The sequence below is a fragment of the Ambystoma mexicanum genome, chromosome 8 (assembly GCF_040938575.1).
Source record: "Ambystoma mexicanum isolate Mex_15411 chromosome 8, UKY_AmexF1_1, whole genome shotgun sequence".
Lineage (NCBI taxonomy): Eukaryota > Metazoa > Chordata > Amphibia > Caudata > Ambystomatidae > Ambystoma > Ambystoma mexicanum.
Genome location: NC_090929.1, coordinates 300,151,172 through 300,174,111, shown reverse-complemented (window position 1 = coordinate 300,174,111; position 22,940 = coordinate 300,151,172). Strand labels below are relative to the sequence as shown.

Sequence of the window (22,940 nt, the reverse complement as noted above, 5' to 3'; positions counted from 1 at the left end):
TTTCTGACGTTGTTGGACCTGGAGGACGCTTACTTCCACATCCCCATTGACAAAAAGAACTGCAAGTTCCTGCGATTCGTGGTTCAGGGTCGGCACTACCAGTTAAAGTCTCTGCTTTTTTTTACCTGAAGGCGGCCCAAGGGTGTTTACAAAGTGTCTGGCCCCGGTCACGGCACATCTTCATCTGCAGGGCATCCATGTATACCCCTACCTGGACTGGCTGGTGCATGCTTGCACGCGGTCCCTGTCAAGTGAGCACACAGTGAGGACCGTACATCTGCTGACGGAGCTGTGTTTCTCCATAAACTATCCAAAGTCTTGCTTGAAGACATCTCAGAACGTGCTATTCCTAGGTGCTTGGCGTCTCCCTCGGAGGAGAGGGTGAAAACCATACAAAGCAAAGTGCAGCACTTGTCGGCCTAGGCAGTGATGGTGCGATCCATCAAGTTGCTTCTGGGCATGTTGTCCTCCTGCATAAACCTCATTCGCCTCTGCAGACTGCCCATGAGACCTCTCCATGAGTTCCTAGATGCAAGGTGGATGCAAGTATTGAGGAACTTTACGGACAAGATCTCTCTCAACAAAGAGTTCCGTCGGGCGATGCGGTGATGGGGTGTTCGACAGCATCTCATCAAGGGAGCTCTGTTTCAGGTTCCTCCTTACCAAGAGACGGTCACCACGGGTGCCTCTCTAGAGGGATTGGGAGCCCACACAAGACACTTGCACGCCAGAGGCCTCTAGCAACCGGACAAAAAGGACCTACACATAAACGTCCTGGAATTTCTGGCCATATTCTGGGCCCTGAAAGACAAGGTGGTGAGGATCTTTGCAGACAATACCATAACCATGTTCTACATCCAGAAGGGGGATTGGGAGTGGGGAGCGGCCCCATCTCTGAGAGTCTCCGAAGGGGCCCAGGGCCTGTGGCAGTGGGCTATTCGTCAAGGCATGTTCCTCATTCCATTTCACCTGGAGGGAGTCCAGAACACCATTGTGGACTCGCTTAGCAGGGAACTTCATTCTTGCCACGAGTGGGAGGTTTGCCAGGACCAGGTGGATCTGGTGTTCGACAAATGGGGTTGACCCCCCAGATCAATTTCTTTGCTAAGGTGGCGAACGCCAAGTTTCAAGGGTTTGCCATCAGGTTCCCTCAACCGAGGAGCTTTGGAGATGCATTCTCGGTCCCTTGGAAGGCTCCTGCTTCGGCTTGGGAGCTCATTGTTGTGCTAACTAAGCTCATGGGATTGCCCTTCGAACCTATGCATCAGGCTCCGCTAAAGTTTCTTTCGTGGGTAACGGCTTTACTCGTGGCTATCACCTTGGGCAGGCGGGTCTGGGAGATTCAGAGCCTGTCTTGCAAGCAGCCTTACTTGTCTTTCCACGCTTAAAGGGTGGTACAGCGTACACTCCCCACCTTTATGCCCAAGGTACAGTCCGAATTCCACCTCAACGAAACTTTGGTATTATTGGTCGTCTTTCCGAATCAGTCGCCACCGTGGAGAGGGCCTTACATTCGCTGGACGTTGCTCATGCATTGAAAATCTACGTGGCACGTACAGAGGATTTTCAGAATACTTCTCAGTTGTTTGTGAACGTCCGAGAGCCCAATCCACCAGAGCCATCGCAGCAATGACAGCGTTTCTCTGGTGTGCCCCTGCTTGACATCTGCAGGGCTGCTACGTGGAGGTCCACGCACACCTTCTCGAGGTTCTACTGCATCGACAGGGATTTCAGGGAGGAGTCCTGAGTCAGCCAAGCGGTGCTATGCAACTGGTTTGTTTGAGGCAAGTCTGTTCCAGAGTTGATTGTTTATTGCTTCTATTGAGCTTTGCTGCCTCCCATGGTTGTGTATATGTACTGCTGTGTAATAGTTATTCATGAGAATGTGAATCCATGCCAGGCCCCATGCTGAAGAAGGTTTAAGTTGCTTACCTGCATCTATTGTTCTCCAGCATCTGTTTGGTATGGATTCACATGCAAACCCTCCCTCCTTCCCCTCTGTGGCTCTTCTTGGTTCATACTGCCACTTTACGTGCTTACCAAATCTGAAGATGGCCACCAGGGGTGGAGCTTAGGGAGAGGACTGTCATTGGATGGGGGCAGTATGACCCTGAGGACAGTGATTGGTTTAGAGTTGAAATACAGTTTTGAAGTGAAAGTTTTTTCTTTTACCAAGGATTCCCAGCCTGACGACGGGGAATATTCATGAGCATGTGAATCCATGCCAGACCCATGCTGGAAAACAATATTTACAGGTAAGTAACGTAAACCTTATGGCACAAGTTGCCGACCACCAAAGTTCTGAGACTTAACGCATAACAGCGACTGCTGCTGTGAGGTAGCTCAGCAGGGAGCTGGTCAGTTCACTGGGCAGTCCAGGCACACATCCAAAGGCTCTGGCAGCTTGCAACCTCGAGCAGTGGTCTAGAATAGTTGGCCCTACTAATCCAATGGTTGAAGCACCAACAAGGGTCTTCTGAGATCTGGCAGAGGAGCAGGACTGCAGAAGTCCTCCTGTGGTCGTGAGCAGGTTAATCTTCTTTAGGAATATTTATTTCAACGTAGTTGTGAAGAATGTCTGCAGAAGTCCTTTGATTATCCCAAATTGGAGTTTGAAGCAAGTCCAAGCCTACCAATGGAAAGGATCTGCCACATTCAAGCAACCAGTAGTTACCCAGTCAGGGACAACTACTGGTTTCACATTCTCCCAGCAGCAGAGACCCTGGCAAGTGCATGATCTTTAATGGGATTTCTTCACCTGAGAGGGCAGGAAGAGAGCCAAATTGCAACATGGCCGAAGAACAAGTGAAAAACCTCATGTAATGGCCATTTTATGGTGGTGCCCACCTTTAGTAGCCATTTGCGATGAGCTCAAAAAAAGTGCACAAGTAAAATAAAAACTGTACTGCTACCACCAACTTGTCTTAGGCACATATACAAATTTAACAATAGACCCATAAGAATACAAGTTAAGGAGCTATACAGTAACCCCGCTGCACTGCAAAAAGAGAAACGTAGATTCTAAGTACTGACAGTCTTATGGACTAGTCTGTTTCCCCTTAATGAGCAAAATGCAAGGGAATCGGAGGGCTTTACTTCAAAAAAGGTCAGGGCAAGTTCAAAAACGAGCAAACGGAAGGGTGCCCCATTGCGGCTAAGGGCCCCTAGGCAAAGGGCGGCTCCAACAGAGGCGGCTCCAAGAAGTGTCAGCAGGTGTCCGCAGGGTAAGCCAGTGGCTTGCCGTCAACCATCGACTACAAGGACCAGTAAGGTAGGAGTGGCCTTGGTTTTGGAGTAGAGCAACCACTCTACCCTAGAATCCGAGCCACTTAAACCCACATTAAACAATGTGATTACTCACTCCCCACTGCACTGCATCTTTCTCCCTCACCCTCAAGTTAGACAAAAGTCAAGCAATGTTTAATACTGTACTCATCTGATCTGCTAGACATAAACCTTACCCCCCCCCCTATACAGGTCTCTCGTAGGAGTGACACTACGATTAGGGGCTTACGCCTCATAAGATAACGCAGTGAGTCCTAACTGCGCCCCTGAAAGTCACTTTTTCAGCTAGTAGATATCCTTAATCCCACATAGCTAGCTCACCGCAGTGAACTGCATCCAGGAAGACGGGCAGTAAGGACAACCAGCGATAACACCCAACTATATAACCCCAACCACCTCCACTACCCCTCTCAAGACATCGACTGAACGAGTCGGCAACATCGGCCGAAAAGACCAATTGCAGATAGAGCCCAAACTGGTAGCGGACAACCCCCCACACCCAGTACTACACCACAAGACAACCAGACCAAAGCAAAACCAACTCGCCATCAGCAAACCAAGACTAAAACAACTCTCAATCTTAAAATGCTGCGCAAACGACCCATACCGAGGTAAAGGAAAAGAGAAGAAAGAACCACCACTCCGGAACAGCAACTAAGAACCACAACTACAGAACGCACCCCCATAAATGGGAAAAAAAATCGAACCAACACTGTGAGAAGGGAAAAATCCCTCTACTTAACTCCATGCCTCGCTGATAACTGGTCACCAGAACAAACCAACCCAATGCTAGAAGCAGCATCATCAAACAACCAAACACAACCACGCAGAAGAAGGATGACCAACACTAGAAACAACAAAAACACGATTGATGCAATAACACCCTACATCACCAAAACAAGAGGAACTGCCAATTGACACCCACAACTCCTGCAAGACGAACCCAATGAAAACAAAAATCCAAGATAGAACCTAGAAGAACTCTTCGATGACACTTACACTCCGGCACCAAGACCTCAACAAGAGATCGACTAGAAAGAAAACCTCAAAACCGACCAGAAGACGACCCCAACAAGAAAGTCCAAACCAAACTACACCTCCAAACGCCACTGCAATCTAATAAACGCAAGATCCATGTCAAAACACTCAACAAGAGATCTTCGACCTACTCGTGACAACGGCATTGACATCCTATTCATCACAGAAACATGGCTGGACGACAACTACAAAATCACACTCCAAAGCTGCCTTCCAACCAACTTCAAATGCCTACAAATAAACAGGAAAAACAAAAAAGGAGAAGGCATCAAAATAGCATTCAAAGAACACCTGAAAATAAAAACAGACGAACCACTCAACATCAACTGTGAAACCATGCACACCCAACAACGATCCCAAAAACCAACATCACATTCATCCTGGTGTGCAGACCACCGACATACGATGCAACCTTTGTCGACAATTTCATAGAAGCCATCATCAACATAGCCATCTAGCACGAACATCTAATCATCCCGGGGGACTTCAACATCTGGTTTGAAGACAGTCACGCCAACTCCCTAAACTCACTGATTGGACAACAAACCACCATGAAACTACGACCGATAGTCAAAGGGGCAACACACTCAGCAGGACACACCCTCGAGGCAATTTTCACCAAGGAAAAACTCATCACCATAGCACCGCCAATACAAATACTGTGCAGCGACCATCTCATCATCCCATTCGTGATCTCCCCGCCAACTCGAGGAAATTCAAAAGGTGAAGAGAAGGCATTATGATGACAGAATCACCAATGCCAACAACACACAAAAAGAAATGTTCAACATCATCAAAGAGATGAGAAACCCATGAGGCTGCGACAACACCCCAACCCCCTCCGAGAAACTATGCAACGACCTGGCAGACCACTTCAAGAAAAAAATAAATGACATCCGACAAAACATACAACACAAACTCCAAAACTTTCCTGAAATATCAGCCGAGGCATTCGCAATGTTGGTAAAACACAGCAAGAAAGCAAGATCACCCATGGATCCCTGTCCCCCAGACATCTACAAATCAATCCTCTCACAAGGAACGCCAGCAGAATATTAGAGACCTTCTAAATCTATCACTAGCAACAGGAACTGTACCAAGGACCTTCAAATCAGCATATATTAAACCACTTTAAAAAAACACAAGTGGTGATGTAGAAGAACTCTCCAACTACAGGCTGATTTCAAACATTTCCTACCCAGCAAAACTCCTTGAAACCTACGTATACAAACTAACACAAGAACACGTAGAAAAACACCACCCGCTAGACTAAGCTCAAGTCGGTTTCAGACCTGCAAGAGGAACAGAAACAGCACTACTATCCATCTGGGACAACCTAAAAACTAACGCAGACTCAAACGCAACCTCAGCCCATATTCTGCTAGACCTCTCTGCAGCCTTTGGCACAGTTAGCCATGCCACCCTAACCAAAAGACTAGAAGTCATAAGCATAACAGACACAGCACTACTCTGGACTAAATCATTGCTAGCAGATCAAACCGAAACCGTATGGATTAAACCTTTAAAAATCCACCCCACAAGTTGACTGGAGTGCCACAAGGATCCTCACTATCACCACTGTACTTCAACATCTACCAGACTCCAGTATCAGAATCTTCAAAAAATACAACATTACATGCTACAACTACACAGATGATACTCAAATCATCTACAAAATCGAAGACACCCAAGCTGATCACTCCACCCTAATCGAGTGTCTAAAAGAAGTCTTCAACTGGATGAAGGTCAACAATCTGAAAATCAACCCAGGAAAGACAGAAATTCTGATCATATCCAAAGACCAAGAGAAAGAAACAGCCATCCCGTGGCCAACGGAAATGGGAACTGCACCATCACCATATAAGGTAGTAAAAAATCTGGGAGTCCTCATGGACAATACCCTAACCTTAGAACCACAAACAAAAGGAACAGTCAAGAAATGCTTCTTCCTCCTCCACACGACAAGAAGAATCCTACCTTTTCTCTCCTTCATGCACAAAACACTTACAATCGTCGCCCTCGTCATGTCAAGAATCGGAAACCTCGGAATACCAGAATAACTCCTGAAGAAACTACAACGGATCCCAAATACAGCAGCCAGACTACTCCTCAAACTATTCAGAAGAGACAACATCACTCCTGCCCTAAAACACTCCACTGGTTCCCAGTAAAACATTGCATCACCTTCAAAACAATGTGCATAACGCACAGGGCAATCAGTGGACAAGGAGCAGAATTCCCACAAAAGAAAATGATAATCTACAAGCCAACGAGACTCCTCAGGTCAAGCAACGAAATCCGCCTGGAACAAAAACCTTACTTGTAGGCACCTCCTTCTACCACTTAGCTGCAAAAACTTGGAACAACATCCCAAAAGTATCAAACACCAAAGATCACCTAAAATTCAGGAAATTGCTAAAAAACTGGCTCTTCAACACCACAGACTCAAAGTGAAAACCGAAACAACAAAGGAAAAAGGATGACTAAACTTAAAAGGACACTGACAACACCCAGAACCGACTAAAACTCCCACCACAACTAGACAGGTAACGGCAAGTCAAATAGAACACAAGCAACACCCATTAAGACAGAATCAAAAATCCCAGCCAACATCCTCACTCGCCTCATAATTGCTACCAGGTACCACACTGTTATAGAGTTATCTAAATGTTAGCAATCACTGCACTCTGAGTTGTGGACATTAGCAGGTACACTGGCCGTATGAGTGGAAAAGGAAGGCAGGTAAGGTTATGAAGGAAGTAGATGGAAGTGGAGGCAAGATGTGAAAGGGACTGTGAGTACCGGGCAAGCCCAGATCAGGACAGAGGCGCAGAAATGCTCCCACACCCCAACTGGCGAGATTACGCAAACCCAGCACCTCACTACGAGAGAGAAATGCCAACTAACAAATCCACTAACAATTTCCCCCTCTGCTTACATCTCTCAAACTGCAAACCAAACACAACCACAGACCTACAGCACAACAAACCGCACAAAGTTCACTACATTGCAACAACAAAACATAAAACCCACATAGACTCACACAACAGTACACGACAACTACCGGCCACAAACACCCCAGGCCCAGCCAACGGGCCCACCGGGCTGAGGCCACCAACAGCACATCACTGCTCTCTTGCACTTTTCCAGCTTCCTCCGACTAACTCACCCTCCCTTTTTCCCCTCTTTCAGAGCCGCTAGAATGCCAGGGGACCACTCCGGTGGTATTAGTGCGCGGTACAAATGTCCTTTAACATTAACATTGAAGTCAATTGAGTGAAAGGTGCAATAGAGAACATCTTTCCTAACAAATGGCCATTTTTACTTTTCACTGCATCAGTGTACTGATCTTTTGTTATCTGTAAGCATGAGCATGTCGTTTATTGGCAAAAGAATAGCAAAACCGAAGTCTGTATTTATTTTTACATTTATAAAGCACACTAAACCCATGGGCATCGAGGCGCTGTATTCAAACGGCACATGGTGGTTTCACTCAGCATATGAATGGCAACATTGAATTGGAAATATTTGGCCAAAGCAGGGCTCCTGCTTCAGTACAGCCAGTGCAATCTAGCCATTTACGTGAGGCAGTAGAACCATTTACCTATGGCCACTCTTTTCCCTCATTTTTAGGACGATGGTGGCTGGACACCAATGATTTGGGCCACTGAGTACAAGCATGTGGAATTGGTGAAACTCCTACTTGCCAGAGGGGCAGATATTAACATCAGAGACAATGTAAGTATCAATGCTTTTTCATAAGTTACCGATTCTTTTGACATTTCAAGTGGCTTGACCCAAAGCATAGTACTTGTCGATGGCCTTATCACATGGGACCTAAAGAAAAGAAATAATGTGCACATAATTTGTCACGCTGTTCATTGTCTGCTGTCCATGGCCACTATCTAAGAGGTTTTTGAAGTTTTTTTAGTTGCGCTCATTTTCTGGCTGATTTCTTTTATTTGTACAGTGTTTCTTTTTTTACTAATGGTACATCCTCTTCTCATGCTGCTCTTTAACCTGCCATACAGTTCTACAATACATGTCCATGCACGTCTTATCCACATTGTAATAAATGCATGGAATCTGTCAATATGCTGTTGTGAAATATGGGTACTTTCTGCAATAATATCCAAGCTTCAGTGACTAACGTGGCATTCTCCTCTATCCAGTGTGCAGTTAATTAATCCTGTTAATCCTTCATATGTTGAGTATAGCTACTACTAGTCTACAATCTGCTGCAGAAATGAGTCATGGACCTCCACCCTTCATCCGAGGTAAAACATCCAGTACTCTAAGATCAGCAAACACATGTGTTAAGCCTCAACAGTTCATAATGACAATATTGCAGGAGGCCATCCCTTTACTCAAGAAGGCAGACTACATGGCGACACTGGATATGAAATGTGTATAATTTCATATTTCAATGTTGCCAGCACATCTAAAGTACTTATGATTCAAAGTGGGGTCCACACACTACGAATTCAAAGTACTTCCTTTTGGGATTGCATCAACCCCTTGGGTCTTCACAAAGGTACTAGCAGTTCTAGCAGCTGTCACGGCACACTCTGGCTGGACGTTATGGCATGCCTGGAGGCACCGTGATGAATGTGCCTTCATGTCATTCTCCAATTAATTGTTGACGGTCCATTTGCTGTCTCAAGATGTCTCATTCAGGATATCTTTGTTTCGGCAACTTCCCCCTACGGGTTTCAACTCTTTTTCACCACTGAAGGCAAGACACTAGTTCTTTACTTTATTGCTCCCACTTTTGTCTACCTGCTTCCCTAGCCATTTTCTTGGCACTCTGTCCCCCTTTTATTTGCTGAGTCGCCGGCACCACTACTTTCATATCCTCATTTCTCTGCCTTACATCCTTGCTGCCTTTGCCCGCTCACCTGCTTTTGTTATTCATGTGTGTGATCTTCTGTGAGGTTGTCTTTGCTTCAAAACCATAAGGGATTATCGTCCTGCTTAATCTTTCTCCGGAGAGCAGCTGTATCTCTCTCATCAGACCATTTTTTTTTTGTGTGCCTACTGACTTTTTCTCCAATTGAGGGCTGTGCCCGGGGAACTTCAGTCTTGCTGATATCATAGGCAAACAGAGTGGCTTTCTCCAGGGGCAGACCGTACCTCCTTTGAGGGTCAGTGCTGTAAAGACTGGAGGGGGGGGGTCTGTACTTCTGCTCTCTATATGGTAGAGGAGAGGCACAGAGGACCCCAGCAATGGACGAGCAAGCAAAGCCTAGCATATCATGAGGTGATGGAGGCTGGTTCTTAAGTACAGTGTAGTCCCCATGGCCCCACAAAGGAATGTCCACACACTGTATTAGTTAAAACACAGTCTTTATATAATTAAGGTTCAAGGTTATATACACAATCACAATAACTCGATTTGTGCTCAGTAAATCTACAATGGCAAATATATACAGTTCTAAGTGGTACCACAATTATTATTGGATTTCATTAAAGTACCTCAACTGTGCTCTGGTTAAATGTCACACAAATCACTTAATAAAGGTAACCAACAATAGACATAGGAGGAAAGGAAAAGCAGTTGGTTAGAACAGTTGGCAGAATACTGGCCCCTACCGCTAGAACAGTTCTGTGTGGAGGAACCCCCCCCCCCCCAAACCTGGATAACCTGTAAAATAAATCACAAGCCCAGTCCATTTAATGTTCAATTAGTCTTATTCCCTTCTATAATGTTTCTACCACCCCAATGTACCTGGAATAGCAGAGTTCCTCGAGGAAGCGTCGAGGGATCCTTCTTGAATGACTCCCTTTAAAGCAGGAGCCAAGGATCGTCGATGGGCCTCAAAGAAAGTGAACTCGGCATTGAGAATCCTCGATGGAAGTTCGGTGGCGTCGAGGCAGCAGCTTCGGTCCTGGCGGAGCTTGTCGACGATGAGTCGAAGGTGTCCTACAAGGAAGAGGTGTGCGGGGCACCTCAATGTCTATAGTTCACGACCACAAAAAGTTTGTGAAGAACTGTGGCCCAGCATCTCTACGGTCTTTGGGGGAGTCAGGAAACCCACCGGCGGATGCTCCTCGGCGTGTCGACGGCCTGGCCGTCTCTGGCAAGATAAGGCGGGTGGATGAGCGCGTCCGTGAATCAAGTCTTGGGCAAAGGAGCATGCGGCTCTGGTCGTCGATGGCATGGTGTCAAGCGGTCCCCTCTTCTGGGCAACCCGGCTTCGACTGGCCTCCAGCAGTTATGCAAACCCTGGTCGACGGCGGTGAACGGAATGTCCGGTGCTCGTCTTAGTTCGCCTTGGCGGTCCCAGTCTCTGGTCGGCAGCCTTTTGAGAGTCTGACTTCCAGGGCTCTTCGGCGAAGGTTAGCGGTGCTCGATGGTCCCTCGGAGCTGGAGGATACTCGAAATGGCGGATACTCTGGGCACCTGTCAAATTCAGCATGGAGCTGCCACCAGCCCATACCCTGCTTTGTGGGCCACACACATGTGCCCAGAAACATACACTAGAGCTCAGGGTTGTACCCCCACCCATGGGTGCCATAAGGGTATCCCATGGGTCTGTACACCAAACCAAAAACAGGAAGAGCTGCACTGCCAGGAGCCCCACATGGACTCCTGGGCAGAAAACAATACAGAACACAAATGAAAAAGGACTACAGGACAAGGACAGGGAGGCCTTGTCCCTCCAATGCATTTCCAGCATCACAAGCACTCAGGAAAAAAGAAGAAACGCAGCACTCCGCAGGCCAACATCGGATACGGACCCTGAGATATCAGGTGAGGAGGAAAAAGAGGTTTCAGAGAGCAGCATTCTCATGCAGACAATCAATTCCACTGTACCCTTATCTGGACGACTGGCACATAACAGGAGACACAGCCCAGAGATGTCAGCAACTGGGGATCGCTATTAACGAATAAAAGTCGAGCTTAGTCCCCAGTCAAAACATTTTGTAGGGGCTGTCATTCAAACAGAAGACGCTTCAGTCTTTCCTTCAAATGAGTTAGTCAAAAACAGTCAGCATTAAATTCCATGTTATGTAGTCGATCGTCGGATAACAGTAAGAAGGTGTTGGGCAAGATTGTATGCAGTACCCTTTGGGTGCACTACAACAATCCTGACTTCCTGGCAATAGGAACCCAACCTTTGGTATAAGTCTGTACTACACAGGTTGGTAGCATGTTGAGCAGCCAGGCTTATCTCAAGAGGGGTCAATGTGAGCTGTAGGGGAGTTACAGAGATTCACAGTGACCAGTATTCAAATAAACTCTTAGACACAAGGTTTCTTGATTAAACAATTATTTTACTAAACAGTAAGCCTTCTTCAGAAGGGGGCAATATAATAGTAACACACACACACTCCAAAATTCCCACTCTTAATATTTCTAAATCAGTAAGTACCTATTTGGGATGGCACACAGACACTTCCTACACCCTCAGGTGACTTTAGTAACTAGGAGACTGGACATTAATATACCACTATTTGCATTTAGAACCAGACTTAGGAGTGTGTCGAAGAAAAAGATGATTAGAACAGAACAAGCGATCACACAAATATTCTTAAGCAGTTAAGTACTTTTGGTAACCCCCTTTGCAAAGTTAGTTAACCCCTTCCTGGAAAGAAGACACAACACAATGTCGGAGGGAAGAAGTCATTCAGGGAGCCAGGCTAGGCCAAAGTCAATTGGGCAAAAGTCTAGGTAAGCTGAAGCACTTGTTTTAGAAGTCTTTATAGAAAAGAAGAAATCAAAGCAGGGCCACAAGCTGTTTAGGCTTGTGAAGTAAAGAAGCTGTCGGCAACTCTGCAGAGCAAACACAACCAGTCTCACCTACCGAGAACAAGTGCAGTTATACAACAAGAGGTGCGTTTGCTTTGACTGTACAGTACCTTTAGGTTGAAGAAAATTGCAGCAGATGGCTTCTGTTCCTGTGCAGCTCTGCAGATCCTGGTGTGCCTCAATCATGGGGACAAGAGGGAGGACGTCTGGGGACTCCTGCACTGCTATGGGACAGTCACTGCAAATAGCAACACTGTGGTTCCTGGCTGTTTTGATGGGCTTTCCTTGCATACTCCTCTGTTGAGGGGGGCTCAGGCTTGGTCAGTCCTGCTTCCAGGGAGTCGGAGGATCTTCCTGCAGCTCTTGGCCAGCTTATAAGCAACGCGCACAATCTGGTGTTCCTCTCCCTGGCTATTCGGTTTCCAGCAGCAACTCTGTGGAAATGCAAAGCTGATTGAACGAAATGGCTGCAGGAGGAGTCCGCTTATCCAAAATACAAGCTGTGGAAGCAAGTTCAAGCCTCCAATGGTAAGGACCTAAATCATTCAGACAGCCAGTATTTGTCGAATCGGGGACAACTATTTTCTTTAGTCATGCCCCACACCTAGAGAGACTGGCACCACAGATGTAGAAGGGGAACCAGACACGCTCACGCACACACCCACACCCTTATAAGGGATTTCCTGACCTGGCAATACAGGAAGAAGGCCTGATTACAATATGGCCAAAGAACAAGCGAAAATCTCGTGGCACAAGTCGCGTTTAGTGGCCATACCTGATAAACCTGAATGTGCACAATAAAAATAATGCAACAATGAAAAATGCTTGTGAATCTGCTTTGAATCGCATACTGTGCATATAGTCCGACATCTAGTGGTGATCGTGGAGTATTGCATCTTGTCTTTCGAGGATCGAAAGGGGACGTCGACATGGCCGTGCCTGTAACACTATCCCTAACGTGACGTGTAGTTTATCCAAAATCCCTCACACGTCAAGGTCTCTCAGATTATTTTGTTTCCACCCAGCTAGCTGGTCGCCTTATGCAGAGCTCTCATATATTTCAAATAAAATCTTTGTCCACGACCTGCGGTCGTGTATATATATATATTTGAGGCTTGTGGAATCTGCTTAGATCACATGCTATGCATAGGCTGACATGTAGTGGAAGCTGGGGAGTATTACAGTTGTTTTCGAAACTCAAAAAGGGACCTCGACAGGGCGTGCCAGTAATACTATCTCTAGTGCGACATCCACTGTAACCATGGTCCTTCATGCGTTGAGGTCCCTCAGATTGTTTTTTTCCACCATCGTGAGCGGTCGCATTAAGCAGAGTTAAATTTCGGTTAACGCCATTTGCTGCTGCAAAGTTTAAAAGATACTTTCTCTTTTTGTCGTTTTACGCCCAACGCCGTACTCTTGATGCAGTGAAGAACAAGAAAAAGGACTAGCCTCCATCGGACAAAGTCAACTTTCGATGGACCCCTTTTGGCCTTGGAAGGCCCAACGGGCCTAGGCCCTTACAATAAGGAGGGTTGGGGGGGGCGGTCATTATACAATGTATTTTTCCTCCCCTTCCCCTTATTGTCCGGCTGCCTTCCCCAGACATCGATTAGACACCCTTTAAATTCTGCCCAAACTGTAATAAAAAATGTCCATGGATCGACAAACGCAGGGTCTGTAACCTCTGTTTAAACCGCAACCGCGATGAAGGGCACTGTCAAGCTTGTAAGCTCTTTCGACCCAAGACCCTTAAGGATTGCAGAACGAAGCGCTGGGCCCATCACGCCATGCAGGCCGAGGCTGCCATGGACGTGGGGGGAGCCTCCAGTGACGGCAGTGACACCGCCTTTTCGGTCGGCGAGGGTGACTGGGAAGAGTCACGTTCCCAAGTGCTAACCCCCGACCCTGGGAGATAGGCCGGTGGCTCTGTTGTGGGGACTACACCCGGCAGCAAGAGCACTAAATCTTCCCACACTAAACACACAACCCACGGCGATGTGTCGGCTCCGCCAGACAAAAGTCGAGATTTGGTGTCTAGGGGCAGATTGGTGGATTCCCTGTCCTCTGGGCACTACAAGTCACGGTCGCCTCATGACAGGCCCCATAGGACGCTACCCATAACACTTCTACAACCGAACGTTGAATGTTGACTGACGCGGCAGAGGTTGTACCCAGTGGTGAAACTCTGCGCGTTTCGTCAAAACCAGTAGGGAAGCCTAAAGATTCAGGGTTATCCCACATGATTCAAAAACATGTCCCAGAAACCCTTATTAGAGGTTCTAATTCCAAAACATCTTCCTCTAAGAGCCCAAATCATTAGGACAAGTCCCAGAAAACCAAAATCCATAAGGAACTGCATGCTGACATTCGAGGAGGAGCCGAGGAACTGTTGGAATCGCCGATTTCACCCTACACCAGCCGCGGAGCGGGCAGCGGAGTGTGGGCAGTCTCTGCAGTCTGTGCAAGGTCTGCAAGATCAAGGACCAGAGGGAGCTGTTAACTGAAGGTAAGAATCTACACACTGTCACTTGCCTCAGTAACAGCACTCGACCCTCACAACCCACAAAGCAAAAACCTACGTCCGAACAGCTTTTTGAATCCCATCACCTGACATCCAACTTGAACCAAAAAAGATTCCATCGAAATAACAACGAAAGATATACATAGCGAATCGTGACAGCCAGACTGCGGCCTACAAAGCTATTTGTCAACTGTCTTACTCTAACTGGAGACTGCGGATAATCACCTTTTCAACCCACATGTTTGCATCTTGATCACTGATTAACTCAGATGTGGGAAGTAATTGGTGGAAACGGCGAGGGGCAAGATATAGACCCCCAGGAAAATCTGAGCCCTAGCCAGAACAGGTCGGGACTGCGGGCAAGAACATTTGGCCCTCCCTTCGAGACAGCATGAAAAAAACACACAGCACACGAGCCAAATCGGAAACTAAAGAAAACGATACTAAACGAGTAGTTATCATCACACAACTTGAAACGCAAAAGCCTGACAGAACCCAAAGGAAGAACCATCATACGATCTCCCTGTAATCAATGTCTGTATACCGCAGTAACCAATAGAAACGGTAACACAAGGTGCACTCAAATCTAACGACACTTTCTTCAAGAGGACTTGTGACTCTGAAAATGATCCTGGGACCACTAAACACGGACCTGCTCAACACCAGAAAAATTGACACACCAACAGGCCCACAGACCTGCTACGTGGAGCCGATCAAGATTTGATTACTGAAAAAACACTTCTCCCCCGGAAAGAAACCAACTCAAAGGCAAACACTAACTTGGAACACAATGAAAAAAGAAGGAAAAACGGGGAAGATCACAAGAAACCAAAATTCAAAGGAAGGACAAAAACAGAACACGTGTGCGAAAACAAGTCCAAGGGGCGGGGGATCAATGAAACCACCCAAGGATAACCACTCGGCTCTAGCAATCAGAAATCGCACGACTTATGAAGATTTCATGGAGCAAAATGGACAGCAAATGGAAGAAAATGAGGAAACAAAACAAGAGAATGTCCTAATAGCAACTAATCCTTTACACACTGATCTAGTACAATCAAAACAGACATTCCTACCAACTCCCCAGCCAAAAAATGATGAACAACGTCAATTTGGTCTTTGACAACATGGACATGGCCCAAGGATCAACGTGCCCACCCCTCCAACCTATCCATAGGCAAAACGAGGACAGAATATGTCCAACTGGATTCCGAAACCAATACACAACAGACTTTGTAGAACATATTACGCAAGAGGGAGAAGAGAAGCTCATTAACCACTGCTGGTAACACCAGCAAACTGCTAACAAAAGCTGATCATGGCAAGCTCATATGGCAACTAAAATGTATGCAGGGTAGTACCTTACCTGAAAATTCATTGAATAAATGCAAAGATGTAACACGGAGAGCGACCAGACTATCACTAGACATAACGGAAATCGTCAATAATGGAGAATCACGGAAAAAACAACATAAGAGCTTCAAATCAGAAATTACGCCAATGCAACAATAGCCCAAAGGGATGACATCGACACCCTTCAACAATGACCACAAGACGACATCTACACCGAGCGCAGCAAAAGGGAAAACTACACCGGATCAACAGCAGCAGCCAAAACTCGCCTCGATGAATGCTCAGTATGAAGAAACAAAGGAAAATACACAAGAGCAACCCGATCACATACAGGAGACCGACTTGTGCTCGTCCAACGAGTCCTCTCAACACATAGACAATATTTCACACAAGATATACCTAGCGATCCCAACAACTATCCGCTAGATCTTCAAAATGCACTAACAGTATCTACACATGCACTCCTACCGTTCATGAAATTGTACGAGACGATGACAGACACCCAAAAGGAGCAAGCATCCTTACTACCCCTAATCCACACAAAGCAGATCTTTTTGGAAGCCTTGGGAACGAAAATACAACAGACTCGACAAAGAGGTGGAAGCATCACTGAAATGGCAGGAACGCCTATTTGAAGTAGCCAGAACAGTGCTGAGAAAGATGAAATTGCAAACAAACTAACAGAAATGATGATCACATAAAGACAACTTGCTTTTACAAACAAAGCTAATAAACCAAGGTTTACATAAGACGCAATTAAACGAAATACAAAAACAACAAAACAAGCCAATCTTACAAGAGTAAAATAGGTCAACGTCTGGTACTTGAACCCGATGCAAATCAAGAGTATGTTAACCCAAGCAACTCTGGAAAATCGAGAAGAGAAACAACTGTACAGACAGAGAAAATAAGAAATCTAGGAAAATCCATCCCAGTTCAACAAGAACGGAAGAATCCAGAAACTCAAAAAATGGAGCAAAGCCAAATCAAAAAAGAGAGCACCTCAGATGACTAGAATAACCAAAAAGAAAGCAGCGACAAAAGCAACCACCGAAAGCTTCGCCATATTCGGCGCAAACCAAAGACAAGACAACAGGAAAACAGCTATACAAGAAAAAAAAAATAAATCTGGAAAAACGGAAGATTGCCAAGAGAGGATCAAGAGCTTTTCTACGTAACCTAACACTACCAGTGACGCCAAAGGTAACAACCATATAAGTAATAAACATTCCTCAACAAACAACCAAAGAACAAAATCATCAAAGAACCAAAAAAGAGCAACCCCAAAAATGGACTCCAGAGATCAACATGATAGATTTATTAGTAGGTCTATCAACATATAGTGAAGAACAGAAACAGTCAATTATGAACTCGGAGGGGTCACTAAGGGACTAGCAATCCGCCTCATTATACATTGTCGACAAATAAGAACAAGGAGAAACCATAACATCAGAGAACGGAATATTATCAATTGAAAACATCTCTCTCTGACAGTGAAAATGAGATAATGCATAACGATATATCGGAAGGTGAGCTAGAGGACACAAGAATCACGCTGGATGAAACACATCAACGAAGGAGTAACGTACCAAATCGTACCGCATATCATGAGCACAACTTAGAACAAGTAGGCAGAGGACCTTTTTTGCTGGTGAAATGAAGATGAAATAACTACAAACCCATCCCTCAGAAAAAATTTGAAACTGCCAATGTTTACAGATCCAAGAGAGAATTTAGATGTATACAAAGTGAGGATCGAACAAATTAAGGAAAACAAAGCCAATCTAATCCTAAACCGAATAAACATGTTGCGATTGATACATGCAATATGGAACCTAAGGAATATACAATCAAAGGACATTTGTCTAATTGAGTTCCCATTCGACGAAGATACTGACATAGTAGACATGCACCTTACAACACAAGATATACACGACAAAGTGATATCCAGCAAGGATAAGTTCCTAATATTAGGTTTTTGCAGTCTCATAAATGATTATCAATTCAAACAGTACGAAATCAAAAGACAAAATATTGACCACAAACAGACGGAATGACTCCTGTGAGACTACGACAAACCTTACACAGCAAATCTCATACCTTGAAAGAAATTCCACAGGAGGTAATAACACAACAAGGTCATCTGAAAGAGCCACAAATGAAGCTCAATATTGGAGCGAGACATAGAACACAGAAGACACAAACGACGAGGCACCTCGGGGGCGCTGTTGGGCACCGACAAAGATGACCGCCTGAAGTGGTAGCTCCGTAACTACCAAAATCCTGAGAGCAAAATCCTGAGGTAGAAGGTGACTGTTGGCGTCAATACATGGAAGGCACATGGGCACTATCCGGGCTGCAGCAGGTGAAACACGACAGAGATCCGTGCAGTAACAAGCATGTAAGGAGAGGAAGATGGTGAGACAGCCCTGAGACCGTCCTGCGGTCTGTTGGCCAAAACCGCTAGGAGTACAGTGGCCCACTGGCCCACTGTGCGGTGGCAGTTGGAAACACCGCTGTATCAGTCACCCACAGAGTCAGCGGCCAGGGCTGGGAGATCCCGCCAATGCCATCCTGGTGCGCGAGTATCCCCAGCAGAGGAGGGGTGACTGCGCACCACCACCATCCGCTAGGTGGCCGTGCTCAGCCAGAGTACCGTGAGGGGGCTTCCTGCCAGACGTCGGAGGCTGCATCTGGAGGAGGGCTGAGCAGAGGCCGAGTAGCAGCGGGTCAAGAACACTTGTGTTGCTGCTTGCAGCACAACGTGCCCGCTCCTCGGCCTCCGCCCTGCTCCCCCTGGGTTCCAGCCGCACAACAACGCAAACTGAGAGACAGAGCACCGCGGCTGCAGGGGCCCGAAGCCCATGAGGTACGTGCAAAAGTGCTTTCCCGGGGCAGCCTGCAGCCTCACGGACCATCGCACCCACATGTCCCAGGCTCTCAACATATTTGCGAGGGGGCCGCCATACTATCCACAGCTCAGCATAGTTCAGTTCGCCTACGATTCAATCCCCCCCCCCCACCCCCCCCCGGGCGTTCCCGGTCTCCTGCTCCAGCCCCGAGCTATAGAACTGTAAGAGAGTCTGTACTACCCTCAACCTTATCACAGCAGGGACCTGCTGATCAATACCATTGCAAGGCAATAACGCTAAGTAGAACCGGAAAGCAGGCCGTAGAAGCACTGCAAAACCAATGGTCCCAGGGGAGACGGCAGAGCCCTCGATCTGTTAAACCACATGACCGGCACAGCTACACGGGCGCGCGCCCCATGCACAGGATAATTGTCTGGGCCCAAAGATAGACGAGTACAATCGCCCCGACTCATGCCATGCAACCCTGAGACAGTGGGTTGAAATTGACCACACGGAGGAGTGCATACCGCACAGCGACGTTCTCCCCTGCAAGATCATGTTAACATGGGACATCACAGCCACACAAGAGACTACGGTACCTCAAATACAGGGTGTTTCGCTTCCATGCCACCAGGCCTTCAAGATCAAACGTCTTGCCAGGCACACCAGAAACCACGGTCCAGACATCCTGTACTGCGCCCAGCCCTCCTCAGCCCTTTACTTATCTTATATGGTCATGCCAAGAGTGGCCAGGCGCAACAAGAACAAAGGTCCCATGGATGCCTTTACCAGCGCAAACTGCACAGACATGGCCCCTAGATTCAGCCAGGCGTCCTCCCCGGGACCCCAATCACGCATAGAGTCAAACATGGACCCTTATATGAGTGCCTTGCATACTGGGTTTGCAGCAGTCAACTCCAAGTTGGACGATCTAGGTAGCACCATTGGCTCAATTAGGGCAGACATGCAAAAAATGAACGCCAGGGTAGCTGAGACGGAGGAAACAGTGAGCACCTTGGAGGATACGTCGACCACACTTGGGAAAGCAATAGAAGAGATCCAAAAGAACCTCAAATCCACCCGGGAGAAATGTGAAGACTTCAAATCGAGATCCCGACATAGCAACATCAGGGTAGTTGGGGTGGCAGAAGAAGCCATAAATGTTCCAATGGAGAAATTCATGGAGGAGATCCTTCGATCACTGTTCCCTGAGGCCCAGTTCTCGCAGCACTTTCTGATAGAGCCTACAGATCCTTGGCTCTGCCCCCCAAACCAGGAGCTACACCACGCACGATAATAGCCTGACTCTATAGGGACCGCAACCTAATCCTATGATTATCACAGGAGATAGGCATCCTGACCCATGACTCTAACCGGATACACATCTACTCGGATTTCTCCAGTGGGGTCCAAACAGCCAGACTCTCTTTTGAACAGGTTAAGAAAGCACTGTGGGATAGGAAAATTATCTATGCCATGCTGTTCTCCGCCAAACTATGACTCCAGAATGCAGGAAGTGCACATTTTTTTGGAAAAACCGAGCGAAGCAATGGCCTATATTGAACGACACATTCCGGAAACCCAGAGCAATGACTGACCGAGTGAAACTGTAACACAAAGTCCCAATTGCATAATCTCAAGCAGAGCCCTATCTAGCCAGGAAGAGCCGTGATACACAAACCCATTGTACACCAATAGTTGCGCCGAACACTGGGGCGGCAACCCCCCGAAGTAGTACGTTTTGGCCGCAAACAGGCACCCACTGATTCAGACTGTTAAACCAAGTTGAGGGAAATGCACTATCCAGTTGGAGGGAGCATGTTTGACCATTCACCTGTCTTGCTAGAAATAACCATGGACACCACAGAAAAGATCCATCGCACGTGGCGCATGCCACCATCCTTACTGAAGGGTGAGTCGACCATAGAGCCCCTGAGATCTGAGATCAGAGAATTCTTCAGCATAAATGAGGGGTTGGTTTCCTCGACAGCCATGCTCTGGGAAACATTTAAAGTATGGACCAGGGGGCACCTCCTCGCCAAAACAGGGGGTATATTGAAAACCATCAGAGCAGACCTAAGCCGGGTGGAAGGCGATCTCAGAGAACTGGAAAAAGTGCATGCATGGACACCCAACATGGAGACCCTAAAACCGCTGAGGGAGCAACTGAACAAACTTAGAACCCTAGCTGAGAGGGAAATAAAGTTTATCGGTCAACCGGCCAGAGCCAGGAGATATGGGGAGGGAAACAAAGCCGGGAAGTTGCTGGCAAAGTTAATCAAAACGCTACGCAGAAGATCTATCCCCCAGACTACTTGCACTGTGGGAAGAAGCCCTAGCATCTGGCACGCTCCCGGAGTCCCTAAGAGAAGCAACTATAACCGTCCCACTTAAGCCGCACAAGCCACCACAAGATTCTAAATCGTACTGCACCCCTCTCCTTAATTAACACGGACACCAACATGTATGCCAAGGTCATAGCTAACAGACTGCTATCCCATATGAACAAACTGGTGCATCCAGACCAATCAGGTTTCATACCTATTCGATCCACATCCTTAAACCTGAGGAGACTTTTTGGAACCATTTCACAAGTTGACCCACAATCCGAGGCAACAGCTGTAACACTCGACACAGAAAAAGCGTTCCACTCTGTGTCCTGGCGCTACATGTATGCGATTCTGCACCGCATGGGGATTGGGCCACAATTCCAAAAGTTTCATCCGGTTGTTATACACAAGCCCCAGTGCTAGAATTCTCACTTACCAAACTTTGCCCACCGCCTTCACATTACGAGGCAGGCGTCAGGGATGCCCACTGTCCCCCCGCCCCCTTATATTTGCCCTCACGATAGAGGGAATGGCTGCACTCCTGCGCCACAAACACTGAGGTATTCCAATAGGCGGCTCACTCCAGACTGTCTCGCTCTATGCGGATGACACCCTACTATATATACTTAACCCTAACGCCAACCTAACACCGGTCATGCAGGACATCAGACTTTGCCAGGTTCTCTGGCTACAAAATTAATCTGGCCAAATCGGAATTGATCCCCCTTACTGTTAAGCGGCTTCACTTCAACACTAAAGCTAAGTCCATGCCTAGTCTGGGATGCTGAGGGAAACCCTTATTGATATATTTTTAGGTCCAGTTCATGTACTCTGGATGACAACCCATATATAACACCCCTCTCTTAGAATCCCCCTGAGCCAATAAGTAGGTCTGTTTTGCAAATTTAAAAGGTTTGTTTGAAAAATTAAACAATATATAGATATCACACTTTTATAATTAATATCTGATAGTAAACTTAGACATATGATGTGGATCCACAATGGGTAATGTTACAGTGGTACACTTGATTACTTAGGAGTAGTATAGTGGATGAGGTAGCTGAAAATGCTTGATGGTTTCAAGGAAATGCAAGGTGGAATAAAATGCAGTACAGCCAATAAACTTGATATGATTTCAACCAACAACAATGTAATCACCTTTCTATGGCCACTCACTCCCCCCCTTTATACAATATAAGGAGATGGAAAGGAGAGCCCACAGTCTTCAAGAATCCCAACAAATCACACTTGATAATGCAATACACAGTTCCAGTTCCCCCAGCAAGCTTAGAGAAAACGGGTATGAGTTTTAAACGCAGGCGAATTACTTTGAACTGTGGTGGCAATGAAGTGAAAAGATGCTAAAATTGATTTTAATTCTCTCTAGAGATTCAGGGTGAGTGAGAGATGCTTGTTGGTATTAGTTCAGGCTCACTTTAGCAATGCTCTGAGTTATTACCAGGTTGCAAACGGATTTTAACAAAGGAAAGAATGGAGCTGCTATTTTGACAAGTGGAGAAATTGAGCCAAATCGCGGTAAATTTCGCGAGTGCGTAAATCGCGTTTGCGGAAAAAGTATAGGGAGTAGGAAGTCTGTTCTAGGTTCGTTGGAAAGCCTAGCATCACAGCTTTAAAATGAAAGTTAAATTTCCTAGTCCAAACGGTTCCAGAGATACAGACAATTTAATAAAGGTAGATTTTCGGATTTAAAGTAAAACTCAAAATGACAGGTGACAGCTTGCAGCTGTTGAATTGACAGGTGACAGTTGTGCAGCTTTAAAAATGACAGATGACACGATTTCTAGGAG

General features: G+C 46.5%; 1 protein-coding gene across 14 annotated transcripts in view; it reads left to right on the top strand.

Moving 5' to 3' along the window:
• Positions 1-22,940, top strand: part of EHMT1 (euchromatic histone lysine methyltransferase 1) — a 2,375,011-nt gene that overhangs the window by 1,843,626 nt on the left and 508,445 nt on the right. For all 14 annotated transcript variants that reach the window (XM_069609714.1, XM_069609713.1, XM_069609712.1 and 11 more), the window contains one exon: positions 7,957-8,061. In XM_069609714.1, coding sequence (XP_069465815.1) covers positions 7,957-8,061 — 105 coding nt within the window. The remainder of the gene's footprint in view (positions 1-7,956; positions 8,062-22,940) is intronic.